General features: G+C 49.4%; 1 protein-coding gene across 1 annotated transcript in view; it reads left to right on the top strand.

The window, feature by feature from the left end:
• Positions 1 to 17,475, top strand: part of Znf827 (zinc finger protein 827) — a 180,611-nt gene extending 163,136 nt beyond the window's left edge. The window contains 3 exon segments of the mRNA XM_028892888.2: positions 5,723 to 5,914; positions 6,241 to 6,418; positions 9,656 to 17,475. Coding sequence (XP_028748721.1) covers positions 5,723 to 5,914; positions 6,241 to 6,418; positions 9,656 to 10,475 — 1,190 coding nt within the window. The 3' untranslated portion in view covers positions 10,476 to 17,475.
• The last annotated feature ends 1,977 nt before the right edge of the window (positions 17,476 to 19,452 follow it).

The following is a 19,452-nucleotide window of genomic DNA, read 5'->3' as shown; positions in this document are numbered from 1 at the left end:
CTAAGCAATGCCAGCAGACCTCCTCAGCTCCACAGGCTGCACAGGGTAGACACTGTTCCCTCTGGGCTGACAAGACCCCTGGGAGGGACGGCCTCACTTGTCAGACGAGAAGCCACGGAGTGAAAGGCTCTGAAGAAGTTTGGGCTGCTAGTGGAAGGGGGTGGTAATGGTGTTTCTAAGTGTAGGTGCTGCAAGCTAGAGTTTCCATGCACCCAGGTGGTGAACATTCCAGGCTCTCAGCTTTTCGTTTTTATTTTATGAATTCTTAGAGAACTTCATACAAGGTATTTTGATCATATTCACCACCCAAGTCCTCCGAGATCCACTCCCCTCCCTGCCCACCTCCCTTTGTGTCCTTGTTTCCGAGATCTACTCTCCCCTCCCTGCCCACCTCCCTTTGTGCCCTTGTTTTGACACCGCTCTCCCATCCATAGGAACCCGAAAGTCCTGGTAGATGATACCCAAGTGAACGGTCTTGGTTCAGTAAGACTGATTCATGAGAGCAGGAGGCTAACTAACCTGAGTCCACGGTCTATCGCTTTCTGACCCGTTATAAGTTAACAGTTGGACAGTGAAAGTTTCCTGTTTACTACTGCTTTGAGAGGTTTGACTTTGGCCTGGTTCTGCTCATCCTAATCTGTGTATTAATAATCTAGGTTATTATGAAGCTATGTAAACCAGTATTCATGATATGGAGTCCGCTATGTGCCGTCACGTTTATGCTGCTTTGTATCAGAACCCCACAAGGGTACACCTCCGAGTTCCCCTCGTAGCCTTTGTTGGGTTTTCAGCTTTCTCCTCACAAGCTGGCTCTACACCTGTCATGTGGGGTTAAGTGCCAGTCCTTTCATTACTTTCTAAAGGCACTTAAAAAAGGGAAGAAATGCATTTCCCTGTGCGCACTCAGTCTCCAGCACTCCTCCTGGTGTGTACTCGGGCTCCAGCACCCCTCCTGGTGTGCACTCAGTCTCCAGCACCCCTCCTGGTGCGCACTCAGTCTCCAGCACCCCTCCTGGTGTGCACACTGGGGCTCCAGCACCCCTCCTGGTGTGCACTCGGGCTCCAGCACTCCTCCTGGTGTGCACTCAGTCTCCAGCACCCCTCCTGGTGTGTACTCAGTCTCCAGCACTCCTCCTGGTGTGCACTCAGTCTCCAGCACCCCTCCTGGTGTGCACTCGGGCTCCAGCACTCCTCCTGGTGTGCACTCAGTCTCCAGCACCCCTCCTGGTGTGTACTCAGTCTCCAGCACCCCTCCTGGTGTGCACTCAGTCTCCAGCACCCCTCCTGGTGTGCACTCTCGGGCTCCAGCACCCCTCCTGGTGTGCTCTCAGTCTCCAGCACCCCTCCTGGTGTGCTCTCAGTCTCCAGCACCCCTCCTGGTGTGCTCTCAGTCTCCAGCACCCCTCCTGGTGTGCTCTCAGTCTCCAGCACTCCTCCTGGTGTGTACTCGGGCTCCAGCACCCCTCCTGGTGTGCACTCAGTCTCCAGCACTCCTCCTGGTGTGCTCTCAGTCTCCAGCACTCCTCCTGGTGTGCACTCGGGCTCCAGCACCCCTCCTGGTGTGCACTCAGTCTCCAGCACTCCTCCTGGTGTGCACACTCGGGCTCCAGCACTCCTCCCGGTGTGCACTCGGGCTCCAGCACCCCTCCTGGTGTGCACTCGGGCTCCAGCACCCCTCCTGGTGTGCACTCAGTCTCCAGCACTCCTCCTGGTGTGCACACTCGGGCTCCAGCACTCCTCCTGGTGTGTACTCGGGCTCCAGCACCCCTCCTGGTGTGCACTCAGTCTCCAGCACCCCTCCTGGTGTGCACTCGGGCTCCAGCACCCCTCCTGGTGTGCACTCAGTCTCCAGCACCCCTCCTGGTGTGCACACTGGGGCTCCAGCACCCCTCCTGGTGTGCACTGGGGCTCCAGCACCCCTCCTGGTGTGCACTCAGTCTCCAGCACCCCTCCTGGTGTGCACTCAGTCTCCAGCACCCCTCCTGGTGTGCACTCAGTCTCCAGCACTCCTCCTGGTGTGCACTCGGGCTCCAGCACTCCTCCTGGTGTGCACTCGGGCTCCAGCACCCCTCCTGGTGTGCACTCAGTCTCCAGCACTCCTCCTGGTGTGCACTCGGTCTCCAGCACCCCTCCTGGTGTGCACTCGGGCTCCAGCACCCCTCCTGGTGTGCACTCGGGCTCCAGCACTCCTCCTGGTGCGCTGGCGCTCTGTCTGCATCTGCTGCCCTTTGCCCTCGATTTTAAAGACGCACTTTAATTTTTCTTAAATTCAAGTCTACTGGTGATGAGTTCTTTCATCTTTTTAAATGTCAACTTTGTTTGTTTGTCCTTGTCTTCATGATATGTTTGCACTGGGTCCGAAGTTTGAGGTGGACAGTCTTTCGTTTCTTTGAAGATGTCGCTTTTCACAAGGCTTGCTCCTGTGGGAAAGCCTGCTGTCTTTCTCACAGCTCTTCCACATAATGTGACCTTTTGCTTATGGCTGTTCCTGGGACTTTTATCTCCTTTTTCTTTCTTTTCTTCTCTTTTACTTTATTTTAGACAGTATCTCACTGTGGAGTAGAAGCTGGCCTCGGTCCCTCTGTCTTCCTGACTCAGCCCCCTGAGTGCAGGATACAAGTGTGACCCCACACAAGGCTCTGGGATTTTCTTTCCTTTGCTTGTTTTTATTGATGCAATTTAATGATGACATCCACTGTGTCTCTTGATATGGATGTCTTCTTTTTCAGACAGGGTCTCACTGTCAAGCTCAAACTGGCATTGAACTCAGAATCCTGCCTCAGTGCCTGAGTGGCCAGGTGATAGGTACATTCTTGGCTCTTCATGTTTTTTGTCCTTGGCATTCATTGAGCTTCTCAGATACTGAGCCTTATGGTTTTCCACAAGTTAGAAACATTTGATTATCTCAAAAAATTGTCAGCGATGTGGTGGCCTTAAATCCAAGAACTTGGGAGGCAGAGGCAGGCAGATCTCTGAATTCAAGTCCAGCCCGGTCTACACAGTAAGTTCCAGGACAGCCAGCACTACACTCAAAAAAAAAAAATTGATATTAGTTGGACGTGGTGGCACATGACTTTAATCCCAGCACTTTGAAGGCAGGGGCAGGCGGATCTGTGAGTTCGAGGTCAGCATGAGGTACAGAGTGAGATCCAGGACAGCCTGCTCTACAGAGTGAGTTCGAGGACAGCCTGCTCTTCAGAGTGAGCACCAGGATAGCCAGGGCTACACAGAGAGACCCCGTCTCAAAGAAACAAAAGTTAACTTATGCCCTGGCCAACTAATCAGGACCTCAGTTAGTCTCATATAAAATTGCCTAGAGCATCTCACAGTGCCAGGATATTCTTTTCATTTGGGGAGGAGGGGGTTCTTTGCTCTGCTCCATTTCAGATCTTTCCTGTAGCTGTCACTTGAGGTTTACTGATTGTCTTAGTAAGGGTTTCTATTGCTGTGATGAAACACCATGACCAAAAAGGAACTTGAGGAGGAAAGGGTTTATTTGGCTTACACTTCCACATCACGTTCATCGTTGGAAGAAGTAGGAACAGGAACTCACACAGGACAGGAGCCTGGAGGCAGGAGCTGATGCAGAGACTGTGGAGGGGTGCTGCTTACTGACTTGCTCCTCATGGTGGACTCAGCCTGCTTCCTTAAAGACCTAGGACCACTAGCCCAAGGATGGCACCACCCACAATGGGCTGGGCCCTCCCCATCAATTATTAATTATGAAAATGCCTTACAGGCCTGCCTAGAGCCCCATCTTATGAAGCCATTTTCTTCATCGGTGTTCACTCCTCTCGGGTGACTTTACCTTGTGTCAGGAGACATGGAACTGCTCAGCACACTGACCTTTCTCCTTCTGTGTAAGCTCAGGGGATGCATGGCCCATCTGTAGAAGTACTGTTGGGCCTCCACGTACCTTCTCCGTGTCTGCCTAACTTTTTGGACATTTGAAATATAATTATAGTGTCCTCTACTAAAAATTCTAAAACTCTGGCTGTTCTGGGTTAGATTTGGTTGGTTGATTCCCCTCCCCATTCGGAGCTGGTTTTTCTTGTTTCTTTGCATATCTGATCATCTTTGTTTAGAAAGCAAACACCGTGACTTTAGCATGCTGGCTGTTCAGTTACATATCTTTTGTTCCTGTTAGCATTGATGACCTTTATTTAGGACATAGGTACTTGGAAGCCTTGATATTTCGGGTTCTTTCTTCCATGATTTGTTAGACAGGTATGGATCATGTACTTGGGACTAATTATTGCCCCTCTTTTAGAAGTCCTTCCTCAGTGTCCCACCTAATGCCGGTAAATTGTGCATTGTTCTGATCTTGCTGCTGGGAATAGCGCTGGGATCAGCCCTGTGTGAGTGCCAGGCATTGACCTCACTGTTCTCAGGTGACTTCCCCCTCCGGCATAGGTGGTTGTTCACCCCTGCTCTGACCCATGTCCTCCTGACCCCTGCAGGCCTCTGGGTTCTTGCTCTTTGTTGACACCGTGTTTCAGGGTCTGTCCATTTTGCCCTCCCCAGGCCCCTGGCTGTGTCTCTTCTCCAGGGGCGTCCGTGAGGCTCTTCCTGTGTCCCTCTTCCTGCCCTGCAACCTGAGACAGCTTAGGGCAGGAAGCCAGGCAATTGAGGTCTTGCCTCCTTTGTCCTGCCTCTCAGAGGCTAACCTCTCACTGCCTCATGTCCAGTGTGGGAAGAGTGATTGTCTGATAGATTCTGGCTTTTACCTCTTGCAGTACGATATAGATGTGACGCTCTGGCTGGAGTCTCGTGACACTCGGTTTTAATGGCTTGCTGACCTCTTTATGCCTGGCTTGGAAGGAGAGCCGGATGTGTGCTGATGAGTGTGAACACAGTAGACTGACTCACACTTTTGCACCTGGTACAGCGATCTCATATGATCTCTGTGAAGCAGGAGTGGTATTAGTGCCTATGAGAGGTGTAGTGGTGTCCACACTGTGGAGTGGCAGAGACCACATGCATGCTAAGTCCTCTCTGATGCTGAGCTGCAGCCCTAGACCGAGGAAGTCTGTGAGGAGAAACGGAGAAAAGCGTTTCAACATAACAGAGACCCTGGAACTTGTGTGACCCATTAGCTACTGTGCCATATTGTCGTTGTCAGACCTTCATAAATACCCACACACATATCCGGCCCAACATTCCACACTTGCCCTCACCATGGCTGCACCAGAACCAGGTTCCCAGTGGGTGCCCTGGAGGCACTGGAAAGAATGAGCTCCCAGCTGTTGGTGACACCTTTTTGTAGCCAGAGTTTTCCTGCCTTGCCCACAGTCAGGACAAATCTTTGTCAACCGCCAGTCCCACAGCTGCTCAGACCCAACCAAGTAAACACAGAGACTTATATTGCTTACAAACTATATGGCCATGGCAGGCTTCTTGCTAACTGTTCTTACATCTTAAATTAATCCATTTCTATACATCTATACCTTGCCACGTGGCTCATGGTTTACCGGCATCTTTTCATGCTGCTTGTCATGGCGGTGGCTGGCAGTGACTCCTTCCGCCTTCCTGTTCTTTCTTTTCTCCTCTCTGTTAGTCCCGCCTATACTTCCTGCCTAGCCACTGGCCAATCAGTGCTTTATTTATTGACCAATCAGAGCAATTTGACATACAGACCATCCCACAGCACCTTTTCCTCACCTGCCATCATTCTAAGGGGTTTCAGCCCTCTGTAACAGACCTGGCTTGTTTCATTTTCCAGGGGATGACAGGAAGACCCCCAGTGAATCAAACAGCCCCTCCTCATCCTCACTGTCAACTCTGAGTGATTCAGCCAATGGCAAAGATGACTCAGACAGCTCCCAGAAAAACAAGAGTGGGAACAACTTGCTGGTCATCTCCGTGGTACCTGGGAGCCAGCCCTCCCTGAGCAGCGAGGAAAAGCCAGAGAAAGGTGAGGGAGAGGTGCCCACTCTAGGGTGACCTAGTCCTAAGAACAAACCTTGGAGAGGAAAACAGACTGCAGTGTGGTGCTCATTACTAAAACGGAGGAGCCCTTTGCCTTGGCTTGATCTGTGCTCAGATGTGGGATGGGAAGACGGGAGGGGACAGGACACTGAAGCTGGACATTGAGTCATTTTCTAGTCCAGTGATGTGGGGGATGGTGCCCAGAAAGCTGTGTGTGTTACAAGATGCAGGGTTGGAAGGAAGGGGAGTTCTCTCGAGACTCCCTGCCTGTCTTTCCCCACACACTCCTACACCAAGCTTCGGTCCTTTCAGGGTTCGAATGCGTTTTTTGCAACTTTGTCTGCAAGACGAAGAATATGTTTGAGCGGCATCTGCAGATCCACCTCATCACCCGGATGTTTGAGTGTGACGTGTGCCACAAGTTCATGAAGACCCCCGAGCAGCTGCTGGAGCATAAGAAATGCCACACTGTCCCCACCGGTGGGCTCAAGTAAGGAAAGCAAGTACAGAATCTTTTATTGAGTTGTTATTAAACACCCCTTCCCCTGTCCTACCCTAACCCTTATGAAGGTTTTGGGGGTCACAGAGTGGGGGAGCTTGGTATGGGGCGAGTTAGAAAAATCTGCTGCCTCTGGCTGGATGGGGTTCCAGCTGTCCCCAGGGAGTCAACCGACATCAGCAGGAGAGGCCACCTCACAAGTCCCCAGGCTGTGGCAAGGGCAATGCAAAGCATCAGCACAGCGTGAACGCCTAGACTCTACTGCGGTGCTGGGCTCGCGCTCAGGCTGGAATTAATGGATTCCAGGCTAGTGTCCCCAGGTAGCCAGCATTTCACAAGTTGTCACTGCGAGTTACTGTGTTCACTATTTAGATGGCCTGACATGTGTTTAGCGTTTAAGTCAGTCCTGTAGGCACCCCAGCCCCCAAAGTAGAATCTTGATGGTTTGATCAGACAAGAAGCAACATCATGCAAACATCAAGTGCCTTGTGTCTTCCTGCAGATGTGCTGACGCCTTCCCAAAAGATCTAGACAAAGAGCATCATCCTTAAGCAGTATTTGCAACAAGGCCCTGGCCTCAAGTGAGCCCCATCATCTATTACCAAGCATACTATATGGGACCAGCCTGATCATAGACGCCAAAGGGCACAGGAAGAATAAAATATCATTCCCACCTTAGGAAATGTATGTCCCAGCACTACCAAAATTTAATCTTCCAGTGATTCTGGAAGCAGAGTCCCAAATCACAAGGCATTTTGGATGTAGTAAAGAGACGAGCATAAAATAGTTGGGGACAGAAAGACACAATTGTCCAGGCATTTTCATCTAGAAATCACCGTGTGGATAAAAGAATGGGGAAAACACTTTTTCTTTTATTTTTTTAATATAAGCAGGGGCGGTCTTGCATTTTAAAACATTTTATGCTTGAAACAACCTCAGAGAGGTGTCATGCCTCCTGAACGGGTAAGAGTTGGAGAGCCCAGATGGACCTGGGCACAGTGATGGGGGGAGCAGGGCTGGCTGGTCAGGGCACCCTCTGCAAAAGCACACGAGCGTTGGGGCACAGCGCGAGCTGCTGATGCCGGTCCATCCTGCCCCACCCTTGCGGGTGTGTAGGTGGGAGGGTGGGAGGAAAGGGCTGGTTATAACCCATTCAGCGAGGATGGGAAATGCCTGGCAGAAGCTCAGCTGGGAATTTGATTTGGTTTAATCCCACTGTCCCTTTATCGAGATTTGTGTACTCTTTATTAAAAAGCAGGACTCTGCCTTCTGTGGACGGAGTAGTATCATTACCTTCTGGTAGCTCAATCACACCCACGCCATGTGCGGCCTTGCCTCTCACCTTTGGAGACCCCAAGCAGGCCTGAGCCTCTGATGCACTGGGGACACACTGCACGATGACCTCAATGCTTTACTGGGTCAGACACTTCCTGTTGGCACTAACCATCCCCGTATGATAGTTTATGTTTTAGGACAACCAAGTAGAAGAATACTTTGAAAAAAAATTGATAATGCCTTCTGGCTATACAGTGAGTTTTGTTTTGTTTGTTTCTTTTGCCATATCAGAGAATGAATTTGCCTGAGAAAGTGTCTTTAAGATAAATAATGGGAGCATGGAAAAGCCTGAGTGCTCTGCCTGAGCAGTGAAAGACAGATTGAGCTGAGGGTCACAGAAACATCCTTAACATGAGACAGACCGCCGATGTCTAAATGCTTTTCTGTGATGGGACTGCTTGTACTCTATATCCTGTTCATAATGCAGATCGAATAAGATTATACTATTATTTTTCTTTTGCCGTAGCTCAGGACAGTGGTGAGTTTCAGACTCCTCTAGGTAAGGCCCAGCTTGGCGTAGGGGTTGTGTGTGCACTTGACCTGGGAATGGGCTTTTACATTTCTGTGCACTCTTCTGTGAGCTGAGGTTCCAGGGCTAACAGCGAGCTTGGTGCTGAGGAGGCAGTGCACGGTGCCCCTGACTGCTGGGCTCTGCTGAACACCTCTCCAACCCTCTGAGGCCGGACAGCCCCCTCTGCGCCCTGCCTTGCAGGAGCGGAGTCCAAGCTGAGGCAGCCACTCAGGCATCTGCATTCTTTTTGGAAAGAGCACACATGCTACAGTTTTCCTCTACGTCACAGACTCAAGCCCGGGGCTCCGGCCTGCAGCCCAGCAGCTTCTGTAAACATACGCACCCCACTCCTCACAGCCCCGACTGTGACAGGGCTGGTGCTAGGTGATCCATGACGGAAAGACTGCAGGGTCCACGCCAGAGATAGATACCCAGGCCTTGTGCTAGAGGAGACACCTAGAGCCCAGTCCGGTGCTGGAGCTGGGACTCCGCCCACCACGTTGAATCTACCCAATGCCCTGCACAGATGCTCAGACCATGAGTCAGAATCTCCGAGTGCTCTTCTGAGCACCATAGAGAATGCAAACGAAATCTCAAAAAAGTCCTACCCCAGGAGAACTCACCTTCCAGTTGGATCACTGGTATTTCTATGACATGATTATGTCCTAAGGATGCCTTCAAGCTCTGGAGAGCAATCCCCTTCCTCCTCATTCCTCCTGAGTAGAGGGGCCGTTTGTGTGGGCTTCCTTCTCCCAGGCCCCTGCCACGGTCCTCACCTCCCACTCCTGAGGAAGATCTGGTGCTTTAGGAGATGACATGCATGTTGGTGCACACACGCACACCACACTGGCACACAGAGGGACACACACAGGCCTTCTCGTCCTAACACCCCTGTAATAAGCACGACTCTGGCTCCACCTTTCTGTTGCTGGAGGGAGCTCTCCCTAAGCTGTTCTTCAAAGCCTCCTAGCCTTTCTGCGTGTGCTTGGTGTGGTGCATGAAAAGTCGGTTCTTTGTGTCGCTCCCATCCAGAGGGGAGGTCAGGAAGCCCAGGCTTCTGCCATGTCCAGTGGGGGGTGGGGGTGGGGAGGGAAGAGGGCCCCAGGGGCTGGGAGGGGGCAGGAGGGGAATGCCAGCTCTAATGCCCCTCGCATTCTCTGCTCCTTTGTGAGGGCTGCCTCGGCTGTTGCAGCCTGGAGCCCCCACACCAGCTAAGTGGACCGCCCAGAGCTCCCTGTTAACCTGGACTGCACTGTAGCAGTGAAGCCAAGCCGCCTGAGAGGTGGCAGGGCTGACCCAGGGCAGGCTGGGGAGGAGGGGAGATGTGGGGTTGCCCTTGGCCCCTCCCTGCTGACCCTCTCCTGCATTGCTTCCCCCGGCAGGTGCCCGTTCTGCATTTACTCCACCAACCGCCCTGCTGCCATGGAGTGCCACCTCAAGACCCACTACAAGATGGAGTACAAGTGCCGGATCTGCCAGGCAGTGAAGCCCAACCAGCTGGAGCTGGAGACGCACACCCGCGAGCATCGCCTGGGCAACCACTACAAGTGTGACCAGTGCGGCTACCTGTCTAAGACGGCCAACAAGCTCATCGAGCATGTGCGTGTGCACACCGGGGAGCGGCCTTTCCACTGTGACCAGTGCAGCTACAGCTGCAAGCGCAAGGACAATCTCAATCTGCACAAGAAGCTGAAGCACGCCCCCCGCCAGACCTTCAGCTGCGGAGAGTGCCTGTTCAAGACCACACACCCCTTTGTCTTCAGCCGCCATGTGAAGAAGCACCAGAGTGGAGACGGCCCCGAGGAGGACAAGAAAGGCCTGAGTCCAGCCTCCAGAGAGCCAGCTGGCCCCGGAGCCCCACTCCTGCTTGTGGGGGGTGGCCGGAGTCTCCTGTCCCCTCTGTCAGTCATGTCAGCCTCGCAGGCTCTGCAGACCGTGGCCTTGTCAGCAGCCCACGGCAGCAGCTCGGAGCCCAACCTGGCACTCAAGGCCTTGGCCTTCAACGGCTCCCCGCTGCGTCTGGACAAATACCGGAACTCGGATTTTGCCCATCTCATTCCCTTGACAATGCTGTACCCCAAGAGCCACCTGGACCTCACATTCCACCCTCCCCGACCTCAGACTGCGCCTCCCAGCATCCCCTCACCCAAACACTCCTTCCTCGCCTACCTTGGACTAAGAGAAAGAGCAGAGACTGTCTGAGGACAGCCATGGTCTGTACCAAAAACCAAGAGACAGAGACGGGAAAAGACAAAAACCCACAAAACTTAAACACAACCCCAGCAGGTGTATGTTGCTGCAAAACCTACAGGCCCCAGGGGTCTGGACCATGTGTACTGTATATCTTAGTAAGGAGTAGAAAATTGGCTCTGTATGTATACCTATTGCATTGACCTGAAAGCTGCTTTAGCCAATCTTCAGAGAGGTGTTGCTGCCTCCTTCTACCTTCAGAGGCATGCCTCCCCAGCCATCACTCCCACTCTCAGCCCCCCTGAGTACTTCTCTCTGAAAGGAATTTTGTCATGTCAAACCCTAAAGAGAGTGTCCTTAATAGCAATCAGCACTTGGAGGCTTCTCCACTGGTACATTGGGTTTTCTGTTGGGTGACTGGGGTGCTGTGGACATTTGTGGACTGGGAAAGAGGAAGTGTGCGTGTGCGTGTGCGTGTGTGCGTGCGTGTGTGTGTGTGTGTGTGTGTGTGTGTGTACACACACTTGTATGCATGCGTGCATGCGTGCGGTGGCATGTGTGTGGTATGGTGTGTGTGTGTGTCTGTGGTGTGTGCCATGACATTTCTATTGCACATTCTTTTTGTAACGACCTCTTTGACAGTGATGAACATTCTTTCTCTCCCTTCCGGATTGTTCACCCACTACAGTCTCCCCACCTCCTTCTCGGCCTTTCTCTCCTTAGTTTATCGCTACAGAGTGGTAGGCCCTGGTGCTTAGTGGATGAAGATCTGCAGGGTGCCGGGATATTCCCAGGCTCGAAGCCTGGAGCTCACATCTCTAAGCTAAGAAAGATGGAGAGAGCCAGGTAACAGTTCTGTTAAGAAATGTCTCACAGCCCCGCAGCTGACATCACAAAACTTGGGTGTTCTGTGTGTGTGCCCACATGGAGACAAGGTCTTTGGTGAATGCACGCATGCACGCACACACACACACAAACACACACACACACACACCACACACAGACAGGGAGGGGGAGCGCATCCTTTTTAAAGGGCAGATTATGTGTGTGTGATGTATTGATTCAGTTGCTATCATTGTTTGCAGGAAAAAAATTGTATGAGTGGAAATTTTTATGGTTGATAAATCCAGCCGAGGAGATTAAAGGGGTTTGGATCGATTCTGGGTGTAAATGCTCAGACTAAAAAGAAATGGCAGCTTTGCACAGGGTGTGAGCCTTGCACTAGTTTTGTTTCTCATTGGGGAGAAAGGAATAAGTAAAGAAAAGGAAGGAACTGTACCTTTTTTATGGAAGGAGTAGACTGTATGTTTGAGATTTAGCCACGACCTCTTGACGTATAAGGAAGGACACAACAAAAGGTGCTCTTAGTCCTGTGCCTCACCGACGCCCCAGGAGTCCCCTCCGTTGGCAGAGCCTCTGGCTAGAGTAACCTCCATGTATTAGTGACCCCATATCCGTTCTGTTAGCGCCTAGTGGATGTAGCCCTGCTAGGAGGCTGACTTGATACTTATTTAAAGCTCTTACTTTACGGTCATTAAAATGGCAGTGTATCGCAGCACTTTACTGCAGCAAGAAGCAGGTGTGAATTGGTTGCATAGCCCTTTGCTTATCTTAAAAAGTAACGGATGATTTAAAAAGGAAAAGAAAATCTTTGGCTGAATATGTTCACTGCTTGTATTTGTAAGACAGCAGAATTTCCAGTATGCAACAGGTTGAAAGAGCAGGAAGAAATGTGCTTTGTATGAAAATGAGAAGTTTGGAATATGAAAGTTTCTCTGTTATTTTTCGGAGGAAGAACTGGTGTCCAGGAGGAATGCTTTCTCACTGTTGCTCTTCCCCTCACTGTATTATCCTCGGGTGGGACAGTGCCCACTTTCCTTGTTCCTTACTTTAACTAGGGGGAATGAAAGCATCCTGATCTCTTCCTCTAGGCGGGATTGCTTCACTGATTAGTGCAGTTGGACGGAAAGCCAGAAGACTGTACATCTCCACAGCATTGGCTCCCCTTCCCCTCTCAGCCTCCCTCTCGCAAACCTAGCAGGTCTCTTTCCCTCCCCGCCCCGTCGTCCAGCCATAGGTGAGGAGCCTGATTAGGACCCTGGCAAAACAAGTTTACACTACGGAGATGTCCACAAAGGCAAGGAGACCAACCAGCTAGCCCAGGAAGGCCCCAGAGCCTCAGTCGATCTCCTGCAGAGACCTTTGCTCTTGGCCTTGTGTGAAATGCTGTTCAACTCGCCATGTCGATATCTCGGTAAAAGACACTCTAGACACCTCTGGACAATATGCCCCCAAGGCTACTGGGTTTATGGGTGGGTTTGTTGTTTTTTTATTTGCTTTTGTTTTTTGTTTTAAAGTCATGTTTTTATCCCCATTTAATGGAGAATGTGCCACTTGGCTAATAATGTGTTTTCAAAACTGCAGGTTCAGTGTCAGCAGTACAGGGCCACAGTGGCCCCCCGGAGGTGGGCAGAAAGGCGACTCCCACAGAAGCACCCACAGGTTAAGAACCTGAGTGGGTGACCCTGAAAACGCGGACCCTGGGTTTTACAGCATGCCACTTGTGCAATAAGAGGTCTTCGGGTGGGAGCTTGGGAGAGCGAAGGGGGAGGTGGATGGAGGCGTTTCTGCTCAGATGACATGCCTCTCACTGCTTGCCACTGACCCTGTGTTTGAATGACTTAGTAATGCTTAATGTAATTGGGCAACTTTTTTAGCACTTTGGGAAGAGTCATCAATCTTTCTGGTAAATTATAAAGTTTTCTGAGTGAGAAAACGTGTGTTTGCAGTTTGTTTGACTTTTTATATTATTGTTGTTATTAATAAAGAAGAAAATCTACAGCATTTTTCAGAATCCACCTAGATAAAATGTGCCCCTGAATCTGGTTTGCTGATTGATACCCAGGGAAGGATGTATTCCGTAGACATCCTTCCCGTGAAAAACACTAACACCTTTGAGACACTTGCCTAGCAGCTGACTTTAGTTCGGCTTTCACTCTGCATTCTCCCATGGAAGCTGGCCCGCTTTTCCATAGAGTGATGCAGTTAGGGTCCTCAGCACTTTCCTCTCCTTTTTTTTTTTTTTTTAAACTCCTCATATTATGTTCAGATGATCATACTGTCAAGGTTTGTGTACATGACTGAGATTTGTATTGTATAAAGCTTTTGCATTCAAGGCTGTACAGGGTCATTTTGACAGTAACTGGTATTCTCCTTTGCATCTTACGTTGCATTGCCGATTTCTAGTGTATCCAGTTTGGAAGTATAATATACTCTAATTAAAAAAGGTTGGCTATACTCTGGCTTCTTTTTCTTTCTTGTTGCCATCCTTGACTGCTTGTGAAGCCTCAGAGTTTTGTTCATCTTTCTTTGTCCTGTTGTTTTCTTTTCACTGTGTTCCAGGTTTCCTGAAATTCCTGTCCTAGCTATAACTGTTGCAAAGTGCAGCAAATTTTCATCAGCTGGGCTTATAAACATGGCTACCGGCAAGTCAACAACATCTGTTAAGACCGAGAGCCTGACGTGTCTTGCAGGACCACAGCATCTGGCTCCTTCCTGGACGTGTTTTTAGGAATGTTTCCAAGTGTTCAGCATCTTTACTTATCTTCTCCTGCCTGAAGTCATCTTATTGACCTCATAGCCAAAGGGAGTAAACATGCAGATGAATCCATTTGTCTTAGTAAAGTTCAGCAAATAGGAGTTTTTAATGAGGGGGGAATAGTATATTCTTCAAGCTAAACATATTCTACATCAGAGCAAGGAGTCATGGTTTGTCAATCAAGGAAAAATGCCAGAGAAAATACCTAAGACCAAAAAAGGAGATAAAAATCTTAGTGACTACCAAAAATAATTTTTAAAATTCATTTTAAAGTTCCATCCTTTAAAGACTTTCCTGTGAATCCATGGCAATTGATAAAAATATGTAAAACGGATGAGAATGTTTGGCCTGGCTCTCAACTTGCATGCTTATAAATATAATATCCTTTGCTTATTTCAAAATGTGAGCCACTTTAATCTAACATTTAAAGTGAGTCAATATATTCCTAAATTGTGGTACTGTAGAAGAAGCCATTGTGTAAATGAATCAGCCACTAATCATTTCTATCTTCATTTTTATTCAATAAGTACTTCTAAGTGAAGGCATATTCTTTTATGTGACCCACAGCTTTGTTTAGGGGTGTCTAGGCCTTTCTGAAAAGTATTAAGATTAATAGACTCCTTGGTTAGCACTCCGAGCACTAGCAGCTTCCCATTTGGTGCACACTTTTTTTGTTGATTTTGTTTTCTTTTGTTCCTAGACACGGTAGTTTCCATATCTATCCCCTGTCATTGAGAACAGGCAGCAATGGACAGAAATCATTTGTCAGTTTGGAAATCATTTCCCTGAGATGAGCTTCCACTGAACGTAAGGAATGATCTGAGAACAGAGTTTTTCAAGACAGAAGACGTCTGCATTTACGGACTGGCCAACTCCAAGTCAGCCACCCTGCTGACATTTAATCATAGATACATAGATGTGCCACGCAATAAGTATCTTTTAAGCCTGGACTCATGTCCATGAGTTCTGAGTCTGTGGTTGATGGCTCACTTCATGCCTACCACCACGTATACCTGACCATTAATCAGAGGCTTGGGTCACTGGGGAACGGGGAAATACTAAGGTTTGGTGAACATGGGTATCATGCTAGAATTCTACCCCAGTTCTGAGTGCTGACGGATAACATGATCAGCTTAAAGGGAGAGGCACACCTCGTCAGGCCTTTCGATGCTCTCAGTGGTGAGGACGGAGGGCCTGGAGGACTCAGCATACATACATAAGGAGAGGGTGGCCACCACAGGTCTTCATCTGTGCTTCCGGCTGACAGAATGTCAAACTGAGTCTTTCCCAAATGCAGCTTAGAGCTGGCGAGTGAAGTCCCGTGGTAAAGGAGTACCCTGAGACGTTCAGACCTCATCTCAAAGGACCATCAATTACAGACATTCAGGTCACTCTGCTGCCAGCTTTCTCAACTGCACCAGATCCCCTCAGCACACAAGAGGGAGGCCTCCTCAAAGTGGGGTTTATTTTGTGAAGCATCACTTTAATCAAGCAGGCAGAGGTCCTGGGTCTAGTGACATGTGGGGGGGGAGCTGCTACCTAAGAAAGCCCATCCTCCCTGTTCACAACCTGAGTGATCTCAAATTATCCATCAAGACCTCAGCTACTTCTCAGGAAGTTATAGATCTCTCATTCATAACTCTTAAAGAGTTGGATCTGCAAACTGAACAGCACATCAGGTGCTTAGGTTGGTAGAAAATACAAAAAGAGGAAGAAAGCCAATGGCCATATTCTCTTGGAACTCCTTTTTGAAATGACTAAGTATTATTTAGTTCTCAGGTTTCAATAGACCAAGAGCAGAGAGTCTACTTAATTCCTCTTTCAAAATAAATCCCCCTATGCCAGATGGGTTTCTACCCATTTGGCAGGACGTGTCTGGTCATGAGTGACTTCTAACCAGGAGAGACACTGCTGTGAAGCTGAGGCCTGGTTCAGCCGATGCAGTTATTACATAATGCTAAGCATCTCGGAAGAAGAGGTTGAGGGCCAGAAAGACGGTTCTGTGGCTAATGGGCTTGCCTGGCAAATGTGAGGAGCCGGGTTTGAATTCCCTGAACATAAAGTGGGTGTGATAATACATGCCTGTGATCTCAATCCTCTCACAGGAGGTGGAGACAAAAATCTCCAGAAGCAGGGGCCAGCTAGACTGGCATGTGCAGTGGAGAACAGGAGGCCTTACCTCAAAACAAAAACCAATGCCCAAAGCTGCCCTCTGACTACTGCCCCTCCACACATACACACAAAAGAGGCTGAACTAGCTGCTAAGACCCCTCTTCATCCTAACATATTGCAAATAATAAAGCATGATTCTGTGGCTCTTTCTAAACACTAAAAAGTCATTGCAAGACAGAATTCTTGCAAGGCAATCATAAAGAAAGTATATCAGCACCTCTGTTCTCAAGCCACAGTGGGCTCAGGGATGAAAAAAAAAATGACTAAAAATATTTTTCTACCCATTCCAGAGTTTGAGTTGTCTGACATTGTTCTCTTTGAATTAAAACTAAATCACCAGGCTTTGACTGCCTGAGTCACGGTGAGGGTGACTTGAACATGCTTTACCAACCTGTGGTTGCTTCATCTGGTTAGAGTTAGAAAAAAGACGCGTGGGGTGTCAAGACCTTACCCTGCCTCCCTCCCTCCCTCCCTCCAACTCTTCCCACCACCCTGCTGCTCTGTCTCCTTCTGATGACGAATGGGGTAGCTGAGCTCCCTGCCAAGAGCGGTTCATGTTTTCTGTAAGAGAATAAATGTCTTAGCAGGTGTCACCAAAGTCATTTTAATTTTAGCATAATGAATTGCTAAATATTATGATATGCCCACTTTTTCAAGACTCTCACTCCATGAACTGTAGGCACATTAGGAAAACTAGCTCGTAGACACATCCTGTGTGCTTATAGGGCAGTGATATCACAATATATGTACACATACCCAGCTAGGACCACATCTGTAGGGCTCTTTCCAGATCATCCCCAAAAGACGAGTTTCTCCAAATTCAAAGGAAGCCTAGAAAAGCAGCAGCCATTATCTGGCTCCCATCTCGAACGGTTTTTATTCTAACTGTAATTCCTAGTTAACAATCCATAGCCATTGCAGTGTGGGCTATACAGGCCAGGAAGGCACTCTTCTTACTTCTCCCTTCCAAGCAGAATGTCTGCTAGAACGTTCTCCATGCAATGAGTCTGTCCAGAATACAGGTATAGCAGATATCGCCATCTATCTACCTATTGGCCTGCCAGCTAGCTGTCTTCTCTCTAGGGTCTGTCTACCCACATATTTATGTTATCTATCGATCTAGCTACATCTATTATCTTTTCTCTAGATCGACATACCTGTTTATCTGTCCCTATTACCTACCTGTAATTTAGCTTTATACAACTGTATTTTCTGGATTCTAATAAAGCCCTGAGAAAAAGATTCCTGTGCAGTCATTTATTTTGGAAGCAATTCCAGAACACAGGTGGGAAACTGGAAAGAGTGCAACAGGTTAAAAAAAAAAAAGCCAATTTCATTGTGCTGGTGCCAATCATCCCCACAGATATCTAGAATACGAGCCCTCTGATGACCCTCTCGAGGTGCATGAGAATTGCCACAAGGGGTGGAAAGATTGGGTTCTCGCACCAACAGAGAGTAGTCACTCCTTCAGCCGTAAGCGATGGGATTGCCCATGACGAGGGATGGCGGAATGGGCCTCTGGGGGCAGGCACAGCGCTGACGGAGCGGGCCTGGAGAAAGCACGCGATGAAGTCAGATGGTGACCCCATCGGTTACAGCTGGCACAGGCCGCGGGAAAGCGAGCTTGTAGAGTGGGGAACGGGAGCTGCCCGCAGAGCTGTCATCCCTGTCCCCATGTTGCCAGGACTTTACGCTCTAGATAAATGTTGGCTCCCTCACCCCACCTGAGGTGTTTGCTCAAAGTTCTTCCCTCTTCCTCCCACTCATGAGAAAAATGGATGGAGCTGTCAGAGTCAAGGGCAGTGTGGGGTCACGGTGCTAAGGAAGGAAAAGCAGTCCAAAGCCCTCCATGGGTGGGTCTCTAGAGCCGCTTCTCAGTTGGGATTTTGTTTACTTGCTTCCTTGCTTGATTTTTGCTTGTTTGTCTGTCTGTCTGTCTTGCAGTGGAGTTCAGGGCCTCACATGAGCTAAGCAAATGCTTTACCACTGATTTAGGACTCTCATTGTGGGGTCGGTTTTGTATTTGTTCCATTGGTTCGGATGTTCTAGTGTGGTGGCTGTTTGAGCCACGCCCTGAAGCACCGCCTTGTGAGGTAGCAGGTAGCTGTTACACTTGCCTATGACCTTGAGGTACATGCCCCTGGGGTGTGGCCGAAGACCTGGCATACTCATGTGCTCTCTCTTCACTACCTCACCGTGTCGGATGCTGAGATCTTGGACCAGGCAGGTCAGCGTGGGACAAAGCTCAGCTTTCCCGGATCCTACAATAAATCTCCCGTGCTTGTGAGTTAACCCCCAAATACATTCCTGTGCTCATTCAGTAGACTCTGTGAATTAATCCCATTATCTGGCACCCAACTCCCCCACATGGGAGCATGGGTTGGCCATCCACTGCCTCCCTTCTCCCTCCCAAGTCTCCGAGTCTATGTCCTGCACACAGTGGCAGACTTGCATCCGTTACAAGCCGCAGAATACGCCTGGTGCTGAGCAGCCACCCGGCCCACCAGCCTCCGTTCAGGGGGAGCTTTTCCTGCCCCGTCCCCACAGCTATGTCCCACGCTGATTTGTTTGGTCTCAGGGGCCAAAAACACGAGGTAGTGAAGAGAGAGAGCATTAATGCATCCCAGGTCTTGAGGGTCCCCAGGGGCCACGCCCCAGGGGCAGGTACCTCAAGGTCACAGGCAGATGTAACAGTACTAAGGGAGGTGCTTCAGGGCATGGCTCAAACATCTACCCACTACATTCTAGGATTCCTTTAGAAAAACTATGTGTCAAGGATGTAAGCTGCTTCCTGCCTGGGTGGCCCTGTGAGCCAGGGAGCCCAGACAAGGGCCCAGAGGAAGAACTCTCTCAGTAACCTAGGACGAGCCTCCAGCCAAGCAAAGGCACCCCGTGGCTCTCACAGACCCCAGCACACTGTGAAGGCAGCTCTACAACACAATTGGGAACCCCAGTTTGGAATGAAAATATTACACTCAGCAATCATTTTCTCTGTGTCTGCAATTCCCTCAAAAACTGCGGGTTAGACAGTGAGTCTCTACTTTCACGGAAAAGAGCTAATCACAAATTCAAACCCTCTAGATCAAATCCTCTTACCAAAGGAGGATTGAAGAAGCAGAGACTGATGGGTGGTCAGATAGCATGGAACACATATCTAAAGAATGCACAATGTGTATAGTGTTAGGTATAAATAAACATATGTGTGTGAGCATTCAGAAG

The sequence above is a fragment of the Peromyscus leucopus genome, chromosome 5, assembly GCF_004664715.2.
Source record: "Peromyscus leucopus breed LL Stock chromosome 5, UCI_PerLeu_2.1, whole genome shotgun sequence".
NCBI classification, from domain to species: Eukaryota; Metazoa; Chordata; class Mammalia; order Rodentia; family Cricetidae; genus Peromyscus; species Peromyscus leucopus.
Note: the sequence above shows the minus strand (reverse complement) of the source record. Positions and strands in the feature narration are given on the sequence as shown.